This window comes from Myotis daubentonii, chromosome 4 (assembly GCF_963259705.1).
Source record: "Myotis daubentonii chromosome 4, mMyoDau2.1, whole genome shotgun sequence".
Taxonomy (NCBI): Eukaryota; Metazoa; Chordata; class Mammalia; order Chiroptera; family Vespertilionidae; genus Myotis; species Myotis daubentonii.
In genome coordinates this window covers 85184960-85204878 of record NC_081843.1, presented here as the reverse complement: position 1 = coordinate 85204878, position 19919 = coordinate 85184960, and the positions used below count along the sequence as shown (strand labels likewise).

Sequence of the window (19919 nt, the reverse complement as noted above, 5' to 3'; positions counted from 1 at the left end):
GTGTTCCAATAATACCTTTTTAAAAATAGATATAGTTTTTATTCATTTCAGAGAGGGAAAGAGAGATAAACATCAATGATGAGAGAGAATCATTGATTGGCTATCTCCTGCATGCCCCCCCCTGGGGATCGAGCCTACAGCCTGGGCATGTGCCCTGACTGGGAATGGAACTCTGACCTCTTGGTTCATAGGTCGACACTCAACCACTGAGCCACACTGACAGGGCAAAACCTTTTTTTATGGGTACTGACTTTGAGTTCTATGTAATTTTCACATGTCATGAAATATTGTTCTTCATTAGCTATATATGGCTTGCAAGCTATAGTTTGCCAACCCTTGCCCTACCAGTTGATATTTCTGAATTAAGTTTTTAATCTAGATTAAAATTGAAGATTTATTGCTTAAAAAGAGTTGTACGGCTCATGTTGAATTATTTTAAAAGAAGCCTCTTTTATAGAAAAAAAAATGCCTATAAGTATAGTTAAGTCAGTTTTATTTTGACTTCAAAGAGGCAGTTGAAAAATTTCATAAACCACTTCTTTCCTTGATTGCACAGAGGAATCTTACTGCTACTAACCTGGATTTTCTAATGCAGGTTAAAATTCCATTAAGACAATTTTTTTAGTGGAAGTATTCATTCAACAGCTGTATTAAGTATCAACTCTTTCACCATAGCTGGTTTGGTTCAGTATATAGAGCGTTGGTCTGCAAACCAAAGGGTCCCGGGTTCGATTCTGGTCAAGGGCACGTATGCCGTACCTACACTAACTTGAATTCAGATGATTGTATGAGGTATGATGTTACTAGTAGGTATGAAGATGTTCCCTGTTTACCCTCCCAACTGTTGCATTTTTTTCATGACACAGATCACCTTCTGATATAATGTTTGTGTTTTTCTTTTCTGAACTCCCTTCACTAGTATATATACTATGGAGAGAGGGAATTTATGTTTGGTTCCCTGTTATATTTCCAGTGCCTAAAACAATATATAACAGTTTCTCAATAAATATTTGTGTTATGCATGAATGAATAAAATGTTTGTGCAAGTTACAGGAAACTTACATTAAAATTTTTTTTTTTCTAGCTTGGATTAGAAAAACAAGAAAAACTCCACCTACAATGGAGGTAAGAATACATAAGGATAATATTCAAATAGCATGTGTTTATAATGCTGTGTTTCTCAATTGGGAATTTTTACTCCTAGGGATACATGAAGCCTCAGAATAAACATGATGCATCTTGCCAAAGTGTTCATTTTACTCCATAGAAAATAATTTAAAACATTTTTATAATAAAATAAATGTACAATTATGGAATTTAACAAAAGTAGTAGAAAAATTTAAATTAAATAATAAAATTTTAAAAATAATGAAAACATTTTTTAGAAACTTTGGACTTACAGCAGCTTACATCAGGACATTTCCTCTGGCCTCTGTGAGTTCTCTGTTCTGATACAGATCCTTTGGGGGAAAAGTTTGGGAAACACTAAATATCTTGGGCCTATCCAAATCGTGTTCTGCTTATTTGCCCTTATTGTATATAAAACTTAAAAATTTCATAATTTTATATAATTTTAATTCTATCAAGTATTCAAAGAAACTTTTATATATCCAATAAGATTATAACATGTAGCACTTAGTAATTACTAGTTGAGTTGTCTTTTTATTTAAGATTTTAAAACAACGGTCGCCAGCAGGTGGTCCGTGAGGTCTGAAAGGTTGGCTACCACTGCTTTAAAAACATAGTTTTGGTAGTATGCTGAATAAAAAGCATAGCAGTGCTGTGGCACCTGTGTTTGTAAAACATGTTAATTTTATAATTTTATTTTATTTTTAAATCTTTATTGTTCAGATTATTACAGTTGTTCCTTTTTTTTCTCCCCCATAGCTCCCCTCCACCCATTCCCACCCCACCTTCTGCCCTTACCGCCCCCCCAGCCCCCTCCGTCCTCATCCATAGGTGTACGATTTTTTTCCAGTCTCTTCCCGCACCCCTCACACCCCTTTCCCACTGAGAATTGTCAGTCCCCTCCCTTTCTATGCCCCTGATTCTATTATAATCACCAGTTCATTCTGTTCATCAGATTATTTATTCACTTGATTTTTAGATTCACTTGTTGATAGATGTGTATTTGTTGTTCATAATTTGTATCTTTACCTTTTTCTTCTTCTTCCTCTTCTTAAAGGATACCTTTCAGCATTTCATATAATACTGGTTTGGTGGTGATGAACTCCTTTAGCTTTTTCTTATCTGTGAAGCTCTTTATCCAGCCTTCACTTCTGAATGATAGTTTTGCTGGATAAAGTAGTCTTGGCTGTAGGTTCTTGGTATTCATCACTTTGAATATTTCTTGCCACTCCCTTCTGGCCTGCAAAGTTTCTGTTGAGAAATGGGCTGATAGTCGTATGGGTACTCCCTTGTAGGTAATTGATGTCTTTCTCTTGCTGCTTTTAAGATTCTCTCTTTGTCTTTTGCTCTTGGCATTTTAATGATGATGTGTCTTGGTGTGGTCCTCTTTGGATTCCTTTTGTTTGGGGTTCTCTGCGCTTCTTGGACTTGTAAGTCTATTTCTTTCACCAGGTAGGGGAAGTTTTCTGTCATTATTTCTTCAATTAGGTTTTCAATATCTTGCTCTCTCTTCTTCTGGCACTCCTATAATTCAGATGTTGGTACGCTTGAAGCTGTCCCAGAGGCTCCTTACACTATCTTCGTATTTTCGGATTCTTTTTTCATTTTGTTTTCCGGTTGGGTGTTTTTTGCTTCTTTGTATTTCAAATCTTTGACTTGATTCTTGCGCTCCTCTGGTCTGCTGTTGGGACTCTGTATAATATTCTTTATTTCAGTCAGTGTATGCTTAATTTCTAGTTGGTTCTTTATCACAACATTGAGGGTCTCACTAGATTTCTTGAGGATCTCATTAAGTTTATTGGTGGTTTCTAGAAAATTCTTGAAAAACCTTAAAAGTGTGGTTTTGAACTCTATATCCAGTTGTTTGCTTTCCTCCATTTCTGTCATTTGTGACCTGTTTCTTTGTCTCCACATTTTTTATGCTTCACTGTGTAGATAGAGTGGCTTTCTGTGCTAAGTGTCCTATAGGGCCCAGTGGCTCAGCCTCCCCAATTACCTGAGGTGGACACTCTTGGGGCACCCCTTTGTGGGTTGTGTGCACAGTCTTGTTGTAGTTAAGCCTTGATTGTTGTAGGTATCACTGGAAGGAATTGACTTCCAGGCCAATTGGCTGTGAGAATCAGCAATGTCTATGGTGGGAGAACTTCTGTGCTGGAGACACCTTTATGGAGCAAGACTTGCTTCAGTGGGGCTTTGGTGCTGAGTCTGCCTCTTGAGTATGTCCCTTATGGATCTGAGGAGTTGTAATCTGGATGGTCTCACTCTGATCACTGGGTACACTGGCACTTGGATCTCTAAGGAGGTGCTAATTTAGCCTCTGCCTGAGGCTACCCAGCAGGAGCTACAGAGAGATCTGCAGATTCCTCTTCTTTGTTTGGGATTTGGAGGTGCCCAGATGAGGCCCAGCTGTGAAGCAATGCAAGCTGCTGTGGGGCCTTGGGCCTTCTTTTGGATGTTCTGGGTCTCTCTGACCCAGCTGCAGTTTGTTAGGTAATTTTACATTGCAAAGGGCCAGGCCATTCATATACAAAAGCCTCTGCACAGAGCTTGGATGGGGCGGGGTCTCAGGAAATCAACAGGGCGGAGCAAACAGCTATGGCTTATCCTCAGCCCTGCCCTAAGAGGCCCCGGGTCTCAGTGTCCCGTGGTAATCACTGCAAGCACCTCTGAGAGAAAGCCACCCGCCCTCGAGTTCTGCCCGATGCCAGACAGTCCAATTTCTCACTGTATGAGTCTGGGTCCCCAGAGACTCACCCGGAACTGGAGTTCAAGGCCGTTGGGAGCTTGTGTCTCCCTCCTGATTAAAAAAGACAGCCACGTCCTCAGTTGCCAGCCCTTTCCACGTGTGCCTCCGTACCTCTGCACTTTACTTCCGCCCTTCCTCTGAGTCTCAGTGTGCCTTTCTCTTTCCTTCTAGTTGTAGAATTTTCACTCAGCCAGCCTTCCTGTGGTTCTGGATGATGTCCATTTTGTCTTTTAGTTGTAATTTTGAAGTGGTTGTGCGAGGCAGTAATTTCAGGTGTTTACCTATGCCACCATCTTGGTTTCTCCTATAATTTTTATTTTAAAACAATAGCATAAAGTGTTATAAAATATTTTGTAAGAAATGTATTTCATAAAAGGAAAATTTCCAAATTCACTAGTATACTTCCTATTCCTTTTCTCCTACTACTTAGGACTTCCCTCCTCTTTTATTTCCCCTATTCCCTCACTACTACAAACCCTTGACAACATAAGTTAGCTCCAACACTCAGCCCCCACTTGTTGGGAGGTGCGGTATTCCAGGGAAGAACTCATAATGACCATAAGTTGGAATACCTATCTTTACTTGCTCCATTCCTCCTGCACTGACCACATCAATGTTTGTCTGGCCAAGGTCTGAGTGATCACATCTCTAAGCTCATCTCTAGCTTTATATGTTGCTCCCACCTTGCCCTGTTCTACTCTTCGTTGACCCTTCTTTCTAATGTCAGTGAAGCTTGGAATAAAAAGGGGAAAAAGTCAATGTGATCCAAGATTAGAAGTATCACCAGTGGTTTACATTGCTAGGGTGGATCCAGGAGCCCTTTGATTCACCTTCTGTTGGTCATAAGAGGTACTGTTCTTAGAGCAAAGGCATTTCTTCTATCACCAGAACTTTGAAAGCTTTCTTCTATGGAAACATTGATATGAAAAGTGAGTAGATGGAGGCTACTGCGATACTCTGGCCTAAGGTACCACCCTTGTGAATTTTAGGTAATCCCAGCATTTTAACCTTTAATATCTAAAAAGGAGCCCTCTCTTGCCTCTTTTCTAATGTGCTATTAATCACACCATTCTTTAAGCTCTTCTGTACCCTTCCCAACACACACACACGCACACACACACACACACACACACACACCTATTCCTCCCTCCTGACACTTTCCATTGTGTTTCAGGAATTTCTATTTCTTTGTTAGCAAATTACCCTGCACCTTAAATATTATCCTAAGAACTTTCTCTACCACATAGTTTATTTTGCTGTTGTAATAGTTATGGTATGGTCCGGTGTTGCTAGCCCTGCAGCCATTCTTTTATATATATATGTGTATATATATATATATATATATATATATATATATATATATATATATATATATATAATGTTTTTATTGATGACCGAGAAGAAGGGAGAGGGAGAGAGAGATAGAAATACCAATGATGAGAGAGAACCATTGATCGGCTGACTCCTGCATGCCCCCTACTGGGGATCAAGCCCACAACTCTGGGCATGTGCCCTGACCAGGAATTGAACTGTGGCCTCCTGGTTCATTGATCAATGCTCAACCACTGAGCCATGCCAGTTGGGCTGCAGCCATTCTTTTGTTTTACTCTTTTCATACTCTGTTCTGGCCTAAAATGTGTTGATCTTGCAGTTTAACAATCGTATTTCTGAATTCTTAAGGCCCTGTTCACTATTTCTTCAAATAACTGGCTTTTAAAGGAATTCTCTCTACCTAGTATTATTATGTTCATTTTATAAGTTACAGAATTGAAATGTCTTAAAATTGACTGTTACAAAATTTGCTAGGCAACTGAAAAATGCACAGGAGTACTCAGAGATTCAGGATAAACCCATTTATTTTCAGATGTTTCACATGTACTAGTACAGTGACTCAGGGGAGCCTGTTTCCAAATTCTGAGCCCCTGAATATGGAGCAAGCTTTTCCTTTATACCCTTTGGTTTCTTTGTCCCCCAAATATGGATCAGACTTCCGGACCTTTCACGGGCTTTGGAAAAAGCCCCGTGTGTTGGGATGGGGGACGTGAGACCACACCTAAAGGCCTGGCCTGGTGCCAGCACTAATAACTCCCTCCGAGGGTTGTGTATTGTTCATGGTTTATGGCCTCTATAAAATGGGAGTATTTAGGTAAATAGGTCTTGCAAGACCAAATAATTAAGGAAGGGGCAGTGAGTTAATTATCCGCTAGCAAGAATGTGCATTGAAAGGCAGGTTACTGGCACAGATTCAGATTGCTAGCCCCCTCCCCCCCAAAAATGTATTTTTATGTTCCCCATCATTCCCCCCACCCCACCCCTGCCTTGATCCATAAAAGCTGATTTTCAGCCTTGGGGATTCAATAGAAGACTCAAAGCTAGGGAGTAGGGTGTTCAGCAGCTCAAGTCTTTTTCATCTTCATCACTCAAACTATTGTAATGGCAGCCCAGAGATCAGGTCTGGAGTAACATTTGGGGCTTCAGGGCTTACTGCTTCTATCTCTATTAGCTGTTCTAAAACCCCTTGGCTTTCTTAGAGGAAGGGAGAGGGAATCTATGCAGGTTTCTTCATTTCCGGCTTCAAAGCAGTTGGAGTGGTGAGAAGCATGTCTCAGGGTCCCACCTATTTCTTCTCTAGTTGGCCCATCATCCTTGGTCTGCTCATGTCTGTCTAACTGCCTAACATCCCCTCAAGGATCCTGCCTATGAATTCTTTCAGGGAAAGTGGACATCAGTGGGCTCCTCTGACTACTTCCATGCTAAGGAGGGAAGAAATTTTCTTTCAGAGTCAAGAGATCCTTGATCTCTGTCAGAGGGACGATGAGGCCTGGGCATGGAAGGAGGTGGGCTTGTGACCTGGCAGAGACAAACTGTATTATAAAATTTAGTATTATTGAGCAGTTAGAACAGCAAGAATTACAATAAATGGTCTGATGGAAGGGAAAGAAAACATTTCAGTTCTAACAATTTCCTATTGAAATAGAATTTTTCTCCTTAAAATCACCCTTATGTTTATTAAAAAGCCAAATTAAGAACTATTTATCTATTGCATTCAATTTGGTCTGATTGTTTGCATAAACACAAGAATGGTGACTGACTGCCTTTGCCAGAATTTTATAATTTGAGTCTCAATGTGCCTCTTAGGGCAGGGAAGCCAAGCCATCCAGCTACCATCAGGCCTGCCTGCAATATCTGTTGGGTTAGGTGACTTCTTACCTGCAGCGGCTCCACCTGGGCTGCACCCTAGGCGTCAAGGCCCATCTCAGCAGCCCTCCTACTCATCATGGCCTAGAACAGTGATGGCGAACCTATGACACGCAAACTCATTCTTTTGGTTGATTTTTCTTTGTTAAATGGCATTTAAATATATGAAATAAATATCAAAAATGTAAGTCTTTGTTTTACTATGGTTGCAAATATCAAAAAATTTCTATATGTGACACGGCACCAGAGTTAAGTTAGGGTTTTTCAAAATGCTGACACGCTGAGCTCAAAAGGTTTGCCATCACTGGCCTAGAGTGTGTGGGGGTTCTGAAGGGACACAGAGGCGCCCTTGTTGCTCCCCTTCCACTCTGACCAACCGCCAGTGATGGCAGGGTTTGGGCCTGACGCTCCATTGCCATCCATTTTCAGGGCTACCAAGCAAGATAACCTGGCTTTCTCCATGGCACTCTTATTGGCTTCAAGTCTTCAGAGTCCACACAGGACTCTTCAAAACATGGCATTCCAGTCAAAGTTTTCGGTCAATAAAACCACCATTGGAAACCGGTCTTATTGAATTTATGCAAAGAAATGCATTGCCATGATTCATTCATTAAGAATTGCCAAATTTTGGAGGGATCATATAGGGAGAAAAATACACTAACCTGCTTTAAGATCTTCTGCTTTTCCTTGCCAGTCCTTTCCATGGACTCTTCAGAAGATGTAATATTTTTCCAAATGCACTGTAACAAAACTGTAACTGTCTCCAAATGACAAGAAGAAATTTAATATGACACAGTTACGGATTTCATTATAATGCAGATGACATGAAATGTTGTCCTTTCTGTAAAACCCAACATTCTATAATATCAATTCACTAGTTCTTCAAATAACTGACCTTTAAAGGAGTTCTCTCTACCTAGTATTATTATGTTCATTTTATAAGTTACAAAATTGAAATGTCTTAAAATTTACACTTTGCATATTTAATTCTACTTTTCTGTGGACTTAAATTGCAAAGGTGGAGTGTATATGTGTTTGGAAAACTAGATCCCTACCCCCAACCTCGCATTATCACTTTGGGGAATAGAGTGGAAATGGGTAAGAAAACTGTGGCATGTTCATACACTGGGTTATGAATGAAGTAGAGCTGCATGAATGAAGTAGAGCTCCATGTATCAACATGGATAAATCTCAGAAACATGATATGTATTGGGCAAAAAGAGCAAGTTGAATAAGATTTTATACAATATGATGCCTTGTATATAAAGTTTAAAAGCAGGGAAAAAATAATGGACTATCAAGTAAAGTTAGTGAGTTAAACAAATGAGTTTACTTTCTCTTCAAGCCTAATGAAAATAACAGTGAAGGAATTTATATTAAAACGCATAAACCTAAATTGAAGAGGCACAAAACAGCAACAGTGCTTCAGAAGCTGGAAAGCAGATGAACAACTGGTAACAGATTTAGCAAAACTGAGAATAACTCCTCTGGCAGAGGAGAAAACCCAGAAGTAACCCAATTTAAATTGTAAAACCCCAGAATGCTTAGTAATTGGTAGTTCCGGGAAACTCTGAAAGTGGACTTGAGGCTTATGCTAAAAATCTGTTTAGGAAGTAATTAGATACTAACAAATAAATGTAGAAGAAATAATAGAGTTGAAAAACCAGCATTTATTAACTGTTATTAATTCAGGGGAAAATCATTACTGGACACTAAAACCATTGGGTCATATTGGAGAACAGAAGGTGTACATGGTATCAAGGTAGCCCCCTGAAAATTACTTATTAATTACAATGGGTAAAAAGACATCTGTAGTGGGCAAATCTAGAGTATACCATCTTAACCAAGTGGTCAAAATTATACCAGGTAAAACAACTACAAAGAACAGTATTGGGATAATTGGTGAAGTTTGAACATGAGCCATATATTAAGAATAGCATTGCATCAATGCTAAATCTGAAGAAAAAGAAAAGGATGCTGTTATATTCCCTTTGTAAAAGTCGGAAACCTAGGCAACTTCTCTACACAGTTGAAAATTGTAATTTTGTTCATGGGAAAGTGAAAACAGAGGAATTAAATGAACACATACAAACTGAACATATCAAGTGAGGTTGAATTATAAATAAGCACATGGGAAATAAATAGAATTCATTTATTATCTCTAAGTAAAACAGAATTTGAGTAGCGAAAGAAAAGTAATTCCAATATACTAGATAACTCCCTTGTTCATAGTGTTTACTCATAATATAAATATTGAATATTGATCTACAACTATATTGAGAATATTAGGCCACAAGAATGATGGGAAAAGTCTTCATTTTTAATAATGAGAAGTTAATGTACAATGTTTAAAACTGAAAAGTAAAGAATTAATAATATGAGAATGTTATTTAGATATAATGGAGGGGTCAGTATGCTTTATAGGTATCAAACACATTTGTGGCTCCCTGGTTTATATGTACTATAACCATAAATATTAGCTAAAAGAATATAAAGTAGTTTCTTCTGGGGAGAGGAAAATGTTATTTTTAATAAAAAGCCTTTTAGAACGACCTGGTCCTACAAACTATGTGAGTATATAACTTTGATTTAAAAAAAATAATTTTTAAAAACACATACATAATGTTATAGATGAAGGTTAGGAAACTTTTTCTTTAAAGCGCCAAATAGCCTGGCCGGTGTGGCGCAGTGGTTGAGCTTCAAGCTAGGAACCAGGTCACGGTTCGATTGCCGATCAGGGCATATGCCCAGGTTGCGGGCTCCATCCCCAGTGGGGAGCATGCAGGAGGCAGCTGGTCAATGATTCTCTATCATTGATGTTTCTATCTCTCTCTCTCTCCCTCCCCTTTCCTCTCTGAAATTAATAAAAATATACTTTTTTAAAAGCGCCAAATAGTAAATATTTCTGACATTGTGAGACAGTCTTGGTTGCAACTCTTTTAACTTTGCCATTTTAGTGTCAAAGCAGTTATAGATAATATGGAAACAAGTATTCAATAGAACTTTATTTACAAAACAGGTGGCAGATAAATCCTAGTTTGCTAGACCCTGCTATTGTTCAGTGGTTTTCAAATTGGGATACCTGTACCCCTGGGTACATAAAGGCTTCCTATGCAATATACAGGTATAGATAGACCTTAAAGAATTTCTTTCCATATTCTCTCTTTCCATATGTCGTCTTCCCTAAAAATGATCTGCATAAGAACTACTTCTTGTCTGCCAGTTTTCCTTTCTGACTTATTTCTTAATCATCTCTCACTTTCCAAAAAGAAAACCCTACTCCTTGTCCATATTAAATCTTATGATAGTGCATTGCCTTGGGGTTTAAAAATCTCCAGGGCACTAAAATGAAGAGACTGTTGGAGAGTGAATCTCTCCCTCAGGAGAGTCCCGTGAGAGCAAAGCAGAGAAAACTTCAATAAAAATTATTGAAGGGACAACACTTTATTTCATCCAGGCAACAAACTCATACAAGGCTCCATACCTTATAGTTTCTCTTTCTAGCTAGCTAGCTAGCTGTCCATTCATCTATGTTAAAATTAAAATTCACAAGCAAGAAGGTTGTCATGGGGACACATAATAAAACGTTTATTTGAATTTTAAAAGTTAAGTTAGACTTTATCTGACACAGTAAGTCAGATTTGGCTGATTGGGTTTGACAATGAGGACAGGCCTTGCCAATTAAGTTATCCTATCTAATAAAAGAGAAACATGGTAATTGGCATACGACCGCTACCCTTCCCATTGGCTAATCAGTGAGATATGCAAATTAACTGCCAGCCAAGATGGCAGCCAGCAGCCAGGCAGCTTGAAACTAACATGAGGCTTGCTTGCTTCAGTGACCGAGGACTCCAACGTTCCCCACCTGCCTTGCCGGCCTCTGAGCCTGCAGTTTAAGAAACATAGTAACAAATATAGAAGCTAAACAAAACCCCAGAAACCTGCTTTCAGCGAGCCCGGGATCTCAGAGCTGGAGTTGATACAGAGTTTCGATTATAGAACCGAAACAAACCAGATACCTGCTTTCAGGAGCGGAGGCCTAAGAGCTGGAGCCTCAGAGCTAAAGCTGGCCCAGAATAAAAAAGAAAAGAAAAAAAGGAGCAGTTGGGAGCTTCCGTCACCCGCCAGCCTGAAAACAGCCCTCAGCCCCTCACCCAGACTGGCCAGGCACCCCAGTGGGGACCCCCACCCTGAATGGTGTGTGACCAGCTGCAAACAGCCATCAGCCCCTCACCCAGGCTGGCCAGGCACCCCAGTGGGGACCCCCTTCCTGAAGGGTGTGTGACCAGCTGCAAACAGCCATCAGCCCCTCACCCAGGCTGGCCAGGCACCCCAGTGGGGACCCCCTTCCTGAAGGGTGTGTGACCAGCTTGCAAACAGCCCTCAGCCCCTCACTCAGGCTGGCCAGGCATCCCAGTGGGGACCCCCACCCTGATCCAGGATACCCTTCAGGGCAAACCAGCCGGCCCCCACACGTGCACCAGGCCTCTATCCTGTATAGTAAAAGGGTAATATGCCTCCCAGCACCGGGATCAGCATGACAGGGGGCAGCGCCCAAACCCCCTGATTGCCCTGCGGCTCTGTGTGTGACAGGGGGTGGGGCCACAACTTCCTGATCAGCCCTGCTCTGTGCCTGATACGGGGGAGCTCCCCAACCCCCTGATCGCCCTGCGACTCTGTGTGTGACAGGGTGCGGCGCCCCAACCCCCCCCCCCCCACGGGCCCTGCTCTGTGTGTGACAGGGTAGAGCCATAACCTCCCCATCGGCCCTGCCCTGAGTGTGACAGTGGCAGTGCCCCAACCCCCTGATCGGCCCTGCTCTGTGTGTGACAGGGGGCAGTGCCCCAACTCCCCTATCGCCCCACTCTGTGAGTGATGGGGGGAGCTCCTCAACCCCCTGATGGGCCCTGCTCTGTGCGTGACAGGGGGGAGCTCCCCAACCCCCTGATCGACCCTGCTCTGTGTGTGACAGGGTACGGAGCCCCAACCCCCCTGATCGGCCCTGCTCTGTGCGTGACCGGGGGTGGCGCCACAACCTCCCTATCAACCCTGTCTTGAGTGTGACAGGGGACGGTGCCCCAACCCCCCAATTGGCCCTACCCTGAGCATGACTGAGGGTGGCATCGCAACCTCCCAATCCGCCCTGCTCTGTGCATGACAGGGGCCGTCGCCCCAACTCCCCAATCAGCCCTGCTCTGAGCCCGACCAGGGGCTGCACCTAGGGATTGGGCCTGCCCTCTGCCACCCGGGAGCAGGCCTAAGCCAGCAGGTCGTTATCTCCTGAGGGGTCCCAGACTGCGAGAGGGCACAGGCCGGGCTGAGGGACCCCCCTTCCCCCCCCCCTCCGAATGCACAAATTTTTGTGCACCGGGCCTCTAGTATGGTTATATTTTCCATAAATTGAATAAGCTACACTGAGGCTTCAAGGCTTTGACAAAACATATTTCAAGCATGCATTCAATATGCAATAAACTGGAAAATACATCCTTTGCCATTATTTAAATGTCAACTTAAATGTGCAAGGTAGTACATAGTTTTCAAAAGTTTTAGGAAATAAGTGTGCAAAAAAATTTAGGAAACTACTGCTACTCTTGTTTATGAATATACAAAGATGTAGTGAAAGTATAAAAATATGCCTGAAATACTTAAAATTCTAAAATATCAAAGTCATTTAAGGAATTATCATAGTAATATGCATAAGAAACAATCATTGTGGTGGCCTAGTGTTTGGCATTCCTCTTTAAAGCCTTGATCCTTTTTTAAATTCACTTGGTTAATTCTTCAGCACCTGGCATGTGCTTAATAACCAACATAATTTCTTTGTAGACTTCTGTTGTACATACCACCCCTCCTAGATATCATAACTGTTAAATTATATTTAGATTCTATTTTTGGTATCAATTTTTCCTCTGTGAAACTGAATTAGTTTGTTTCTTTAAGGCAGCAAGGAAAACACATTCCCATATTGCCTTCAGAAATTGGATCGTATTGCAAGGTCACACAGGAGCATTCAGTGGTACAGTCACTCTGGAATCTGGTTTCCAAGACTAGAAAGGATATATCCTGAGCTTGATCAAAGTCCCATTCTTTATTTACCTACTCACATATTTACAAAGAGGTGGTTGAATGGGTTTATTGCCAGATTTTTATGCCAGTCATTTGACCTTTCTCATGCCTAACCCATTTGAGCCTGCCTTTGACCAGGCACAGGAACAGGCTCGTCCCCACTTGGAGTGCCTGAGGCTCTGCAGTTTAAACCTCTGCCAGTGTAATTGTGGGGCATTTTTGTGACTCTTTGGCTTGGCCTGTACCATAACTTAACTTGATTTTTTTCCTTTGTTTTATTAAAACATTAATATAACAATAATTTATAAAATAGAAATAATGAGCCCTAGCCAGGTTGGTTCAGTGGATAGAGTGTTGGCCTGTGGACTAAAGGGTCCCAGGTTCGATTCCGGTCAAGGGCATGTACCTTGGTTGCGGGCACATCCCCAGTAGGGGGTGTTCAGGAGGCAGCTGATCGATGTTTCTCTCTCATAGATGTTTCTAACTTTCTATCCCTCTCCCTTCCCCTCTGTAAAAAAAAAAAAAAAAAAAAAATTAATAAAAAATATTTTAAAAGAAGAAATGAAAGTATATCATTTGAGTGTTTTGAGCTCTTCATGCACTTTTAACCATAAGCTAGTGTGCTTCTCTAACTGTAGGTATTTACTTATATATCATGCAAGAAAATTTTATGCCAGTTTGTGTTATAAATTTTTTTGGTTTTCAAAACATAAATTTTAGGATACTAAAAAGTAGTATCTCAAATATCAAGTATCCACACATCTCCCACTAAAAGGATTGCTTCCTGTATGGTCCATGCAAAGCTGAGGTCTGAGTTGGAGCTTAGGTTATTTTTAGCACATTTCTTCTTCTCTTTTGAGCTTTATCTGACTTCTAAGGAGCAGGACAGAAAAGGTGTTGTTTTTAAGTTGTAATAAATAAAGTCCTATTCATTATTTTTAGATATACTTGTACTCAATTCTTCTGAGATTTCATTAGAACTTACTAGGTGCATATTTAAAAGTATACAGGATTAGTTCTGAGTAGTTAACCTTCTGAGTCATATATCATCAGTTACTAAGACAAGTCTTATTTCAGTTTTAGAACTGGACTTACATCTGGAGTGAAAAAGGTTAAGGGAGTTAAAATGAGGTTAGGGTTTTTTTTTTTAATTCACTTTTTTTCCCCCAGTTATCTCACCAAAACAATTTCTTGTGATTTTCTTCTTATTCTTTTTATGCTGGAGAAGTAATGATTTTCCTTATAATTTAAAAATAAAAATAAATAAATTGCTGCTGACCACTTTTATCAGATATAATTTGATTTCTTTAAATGGGAGAGTGGGATAATGATGTTTAAGAAAATGGTATTGATTTCTTTGGTGATGTACCCTCTAGGACACCAAGCCACAGTTGATTGCCTCTGATTTTATTATGTCTGTAGGCATGCCAGATTTTATTCTCAAATGCATATTATGACCATGATAAAACACTGTACTCATTTGCTAACTATATGATGTTGCTATGGTAATAAGGAATTAGGCATTTTTATATATTTTTTCAGATATTTATGTGTTCATTTCATTCAAATATACTTAATTTCCTTCTCCAATATCACATTCTGGTGTCACTATGATGCATTTCTTTACCAGTATTCCAAAACATGAGTAAATGGATATGTCATCCAGAGCAGGGTTTTTCAGCTTATGGGATACATTAGTGGATTGTGAAATCAATTTAGTGGGTTATAAGTATTTTTTCTTTTTAATGAAGTAGAAAAAATATGGGATAGAAAATACCAGCATATAAAACCTTACTAAGAGTATTATTTTCTGAAATTCCTGTTTCAGATACACACTTATAAATATATATATGTACCAAGTTGTGGTGTAAAATGTATTTCTTATTGTGATGGTTAATTGTTATGTGTCAACTTGGCTAGGCCACACTCTCAAGTATTTGGTAAAAAACAGTAGTCTAGATTTTGCTGTGAAGGTGTATTTGGGTGTGTGTTGTTTTTTCTCGATGAGATTAGCATTTTCAATAGATTTTGAGTAAACCAGATTACCCTCCATAGTGTAGATAGACCTCATTCATTCAGTTGAAGACCTAAGAGAAAAAAGACTGACATTCTCTGAGGAAGAGGGAATTCTGCCTGCCTGTCAACTGCTTTTGGACTTGAGCTGCAACATCACCTCTTCCCTGGATCTCCAGCCTACCAGGAAGATTTGGACTTATCAGCCTCCACAATTATGTGAACCAATTCCTTAAAACCAATCAATCTCTCCCCTCCCCCTATACATTTTCATATACATATATATACACACACACATGTTCATACACACACATACATGTATATACGATACTGAGTACCTGCTATGTGCTAGGCATTGTTCTAGGTATCTGGTGAAAATACGCATCTGGTGTAATTCACAGGGCTCTTTGTAATAGAAACAGTAAATATGGCATAGTGAAAGAAACAACCCAAATGTTTATTTGTTAATGAGTCACGATATGGCTGCTCGTTGGAAGCTGTCTGCTCACCACATTGGAAGCTGAGAAGCAAGTGAGAAACTGATCAGAGTATCCCCTTGTCTGCCATGGCCAGTTTGGGTTTTACTCTAAGGACCCATTAAAGGATTTTAAATGAGAAGTGGCATTAAAGGTCAGTGTGAACATTAGGTCATAGAGGTCCAAGGAAACCTATTAGGAGGTCATTGCAGACTAGCAAGAAATGGAAACAGTTGGCAATGGAAATGGAAAGAACTGCATGAATCAAGATACATTTTGGAGGAGGAATTGACAAAATTTAGTGCTAAGTGGATTAGGAGGTAAGGAAAATAGGAATAGTTTTAGTAAATGTACACAGTTGTGTAAGAGACATCCAAGTGGACACATCAATTAGATAGTTGGATATATGATTCTGGAGCTTGAAGAGTGGTCTGGTCTGAAATTTGAGATTGTTCGCCATATATAGACTGTAAAGGTATAAGATTGGAAACAATTACTTAGGGGGAAAGTATAGAAAAAGAATAGGACCTCGAATTGAGTCCTGCAGCACTTCAGAGCTTTGGCGGAGAAGAAGGAACTAAAAGTTTGATATAAGATATTTGGATATTTTACAGGTATCTCAAATCCCATAAGTCTAAAATGAAACTCCTCTTTTCTTCTATTTCCCATCATGGTCAATGACATTATCTGTCATCACTCATCAGAAACTTGGGGATTGTCCTGATCTTGTTCACTTCCACAAAGTTGGTGACCAAGACTTCCTTTTGAATATCTTAACAATTTGTCTTTTCTTTGCAGTGCTGCTTTACTCTTCCATTCCTGCAAACATGTACTTTATATCTTCCCAGAATGCCCCTGCTCTTCTCAGTTCTCTGGTTATTTTAAGACTCAGGCATCACCTTCTCTAGGAAGTCATTTCCAACCCCTAGTCCCTACCATGTATTGTAGACCATAATAGGAACACAAGCTTTCCTTCTGTTTCTCATATTATTATTTGCTTAATATCACAAAATTAATCATATTGTAATTTAATTAATATTTTTACCTATCTCTCTTCTTTAGATTGTGAATTCTTTAAGGACAAGGTAAAAATTGTGTCTTTTCACTCTGTATCCTTGGCACATATTGGGCTCTCAATATGTAAATGAACCAATGAATGAGTGAGTGAGACAGAAGGCAAGAACCATGCACATTAGCCACATAATTGGCCATTGGTGCTTACCCAGCTCTTCCCACCTTGACTCCTGGATAAGTCTGTGTTGCAGCAAGCCACCTCCTTGGCCTATCCTCCTCTTGGCTCTCAAGGAAGCTCCATAAGAGTATGAGCCAGGTTTTGTTTCCTGTATCTCCAGGCTTTGAATTGTAGGTGCTCAGGATACCTTTGTTTAGTAAAAGAAAGAATGAATAGTGCATGAATGAATGAGTATATCTTGGAGGACAGCCTTCAGCAGGACATTTTTTTATTCTCTATGGCACACTGTAAGCTGGAGCCCCAACTTCTCTAACTATATCTCACCTCTTCTTGCCCAATGCCTCTCTTCCCTTCCTTAACCTAGGACCGTGGTCGGCAAACTGCGGCTCGCGAGCCACATGCGGCTCTTTGTCCCCTTGAGTGTGGCCACGAAGTTTCAATCGCACTGTACGTGCGCCCGCACGTGGTATTTTGTGGAAGAGCCACACTCAAGGGGCCGCAGTTTGCCGACCTAGGAGATAACTGTTTTCTCCCTACAGCAGCTGGCGCATTACAGCTCAACAAATGTTAGCAATCATTCGCAGATGGAACCTCCTCTTCCTCCAGGGCTGCAGTGCTCTGCCACTTATTTCCCCGTTCAGGAGCCCAGGTCTGGAAAGCCATGGGGCCTGACATTGCTTTCTCTCCCAGGGATTGTGGTCTTCCCTTCTCACACAAGGGAGTAAGGTTTCCTTTGTCTCCCACCACGGCAATTCAATTAAGTAAGACAAAAGTTAAACAAGTCTATTTATTTTTTTATTAATGTTTATTGGCTAAATTTCTTTTTTAATTAAATAATTGTATCTTTATGCTTAAAGTCTTTTTTCATATACTAGTATATGGAAGTTCATTTATATCAAAGGAAATACCACCTACAAAACTATTAATGACTTAGGCTCTGTGATTAGTTCATTTTAATGACATTTTGAGATTTAATAATCTGGCTCAAGTTCAAAGAAAGAAAACTCAATGCCAGAAATTCCTAGCCAGCAAGGAATATAAACAAATTTTACAATTGTCTCCTCAAATAACAAGAATAATTGAGATCAACTTCTTGCAATTAGAAATGTTTTGAAAAAAGTACAGGGGAAAAGTTCAAGAAAGCATGTCAAAACAACAAAACTCAGTCTAATGTTCATTATTGTAACTGATCAAAGTCTGTTTGCAGTATATTTGAATGTTAATAAATTAAATGTGACATTGATTTGGCAGAGGCACACTAGTAATTGGCAAAAACACATAGCAGGAGCAGCTTCTGCTAAAGCAGAACTTGCTTGGTTGTTGTTTCATTCTAATAGATTTCTTAGCAACCCAGTGCTATCATACGAACCTGACTGTCATTTATTTACCCTTTTGGTTTCTACTCCCATCCAGGCAAGATTAAATTCATTTTTTATTACTAATCTAGCAGGTGTTGCCTCTGGTCTGAACACAGAGTACCTTTTGGTGACCTTGTACCTCTCCCTTTTTTCTCTTATCTCTTTCACATATTAAAAAAGGGTGATCTAATAACTTATTATTATATCCTGTCAGTTCAACTTATAGTACTAAAAATGTAGTTTAATTAAACAGTTTGGCAGTATTTTTAAGCTTAGGCATTCTGTTGCATTTGCTAGGCCTGAATTTTTTCATGGTATGTTATAAAATTGACACTGGAAAAAAATATTCAGCTTACAACATTTTGAAATAGTTGTTCCCCAAATTCCCATTGTAGTTATGTTGATTGTGAGGCAGGGGTGTATAATATATTTTAGGAGGCCATTTTCTGAATAAGACCCTTCTACAGTAACCGACATCTATGGTTTAGGGACCTGGAACATACTTTGTGCCAAATAGTCACTTGCAATCTATTTACTAAATCTTTTTTGTATTCTTCAAAAATGTTTTTTCTTAAATTGACTCAAAGTCAATGTACTCATATTTAAATTTTTAAATGTTCAAGGTTAAAACTTGAGAGATAGATATAGGGTTAGGAGATTGAGGTCTTTTTTTAAAAAATATATATATTTTATTGATTTTTTACAGAGAGGAAGGGAGAGGGATAGAGAGCCAGAAACATCAATGAGAGAGAAACATTGATCAGCTGCCTCCTGCACGCCCCCCACTGGGGATGTGCCCGCAACCAAGGTACATGCCCTTGACCTGAATCAAACCCAGGACCCTTGAGTCCGCAGGCCGACGCTCTATCCACTGAGCCAAACCGGTTCTGGCAGAGGTCTTGAATTATATTATGAAAACCATTATTTATACATACATATGGCAAAAATGTATAAGCACACTAAATTAAAAAATACTACTAATGTTTTACATATCTTAAATTAGTAATAATGAATAATTTATTATTTATAGTTACTGTCTGTTACTTACTAGGTAATATTTCTAAAATGTTTTGTATGTATATGTAGAACTGCATCCAAATATTCAATTCCACTTAATAGTATAGACTCAGAGTTGTTCACTCCCACACCTCTGGTTCAAGTGTGGCCCCTGAGATGCAGAATGGCAGAGAGACAGAAGAATCTTTGGGTAACCTTTTAACTCACTCAGATATATTTCTCAACCTTTCTCTTTTCCTGATACTCATCAAGTAAAATAAACTTTCTTCCACTCACTATAACTCCAACAGAGAGCACTTATGGTCAGCTCTCTCTCTCTTCTCAGATACTAGAGTGCAGTTCAAGGTCCAGCTTTACAATGCTTCAGTTTCCTTTATCTCTCCCAAGGCATCATCACAGAGACCTTAGTCCTAGTCTGCCATTTGTTGCACCTCTTTTTTGTAGTTCTAGTATCCATTTCTGTTATCTAATATCTCCCACAGCTATAACTATATATTAGAGCTGATTTTTTTCACCATCTTGGAAAATTCCAAGAATGTACTGGAATATCACATAAGGGACTGTATGATTGGAGTGGGATATATTGTGCCTAAGATCTATGCATGACTTGTAAGTCAACATGTTAGTAGATTGCATTTTCAAGCTTTGTTTTTGTCTGTATCTTATTAATAAATAAAAAAACTTTAAAAGCTTTATATCATTACCATACCTAGCAATTTACAGCA

At 39.6% G+C, this 19919-nt stretch overlaps 1 protein-coding gene across 1 annotated transcript in view; it reads left to right on the top strand.

The window, feature by feature from the left end:
* NDUFAF2 (NADH:ubiquinone oxidoreductase complex assembly factor 2) overlaps nucleotides 1-19919 on the top strand; it is a 109765-nt gene that overhangs the window by 81134 nt on the left and 8712 nt on the right. The window contains exon 3 of the mRNA XM_059694573.1: nucleotides 1085-1125. Within this exon, the coding sequence (XP_059550556.1) occupies nucleotides 1085-1125 (41 nt within the window). The remainder of the gene's footprint in view (nucleotides 1-1084; nucleotides 1126-19919) is intronic.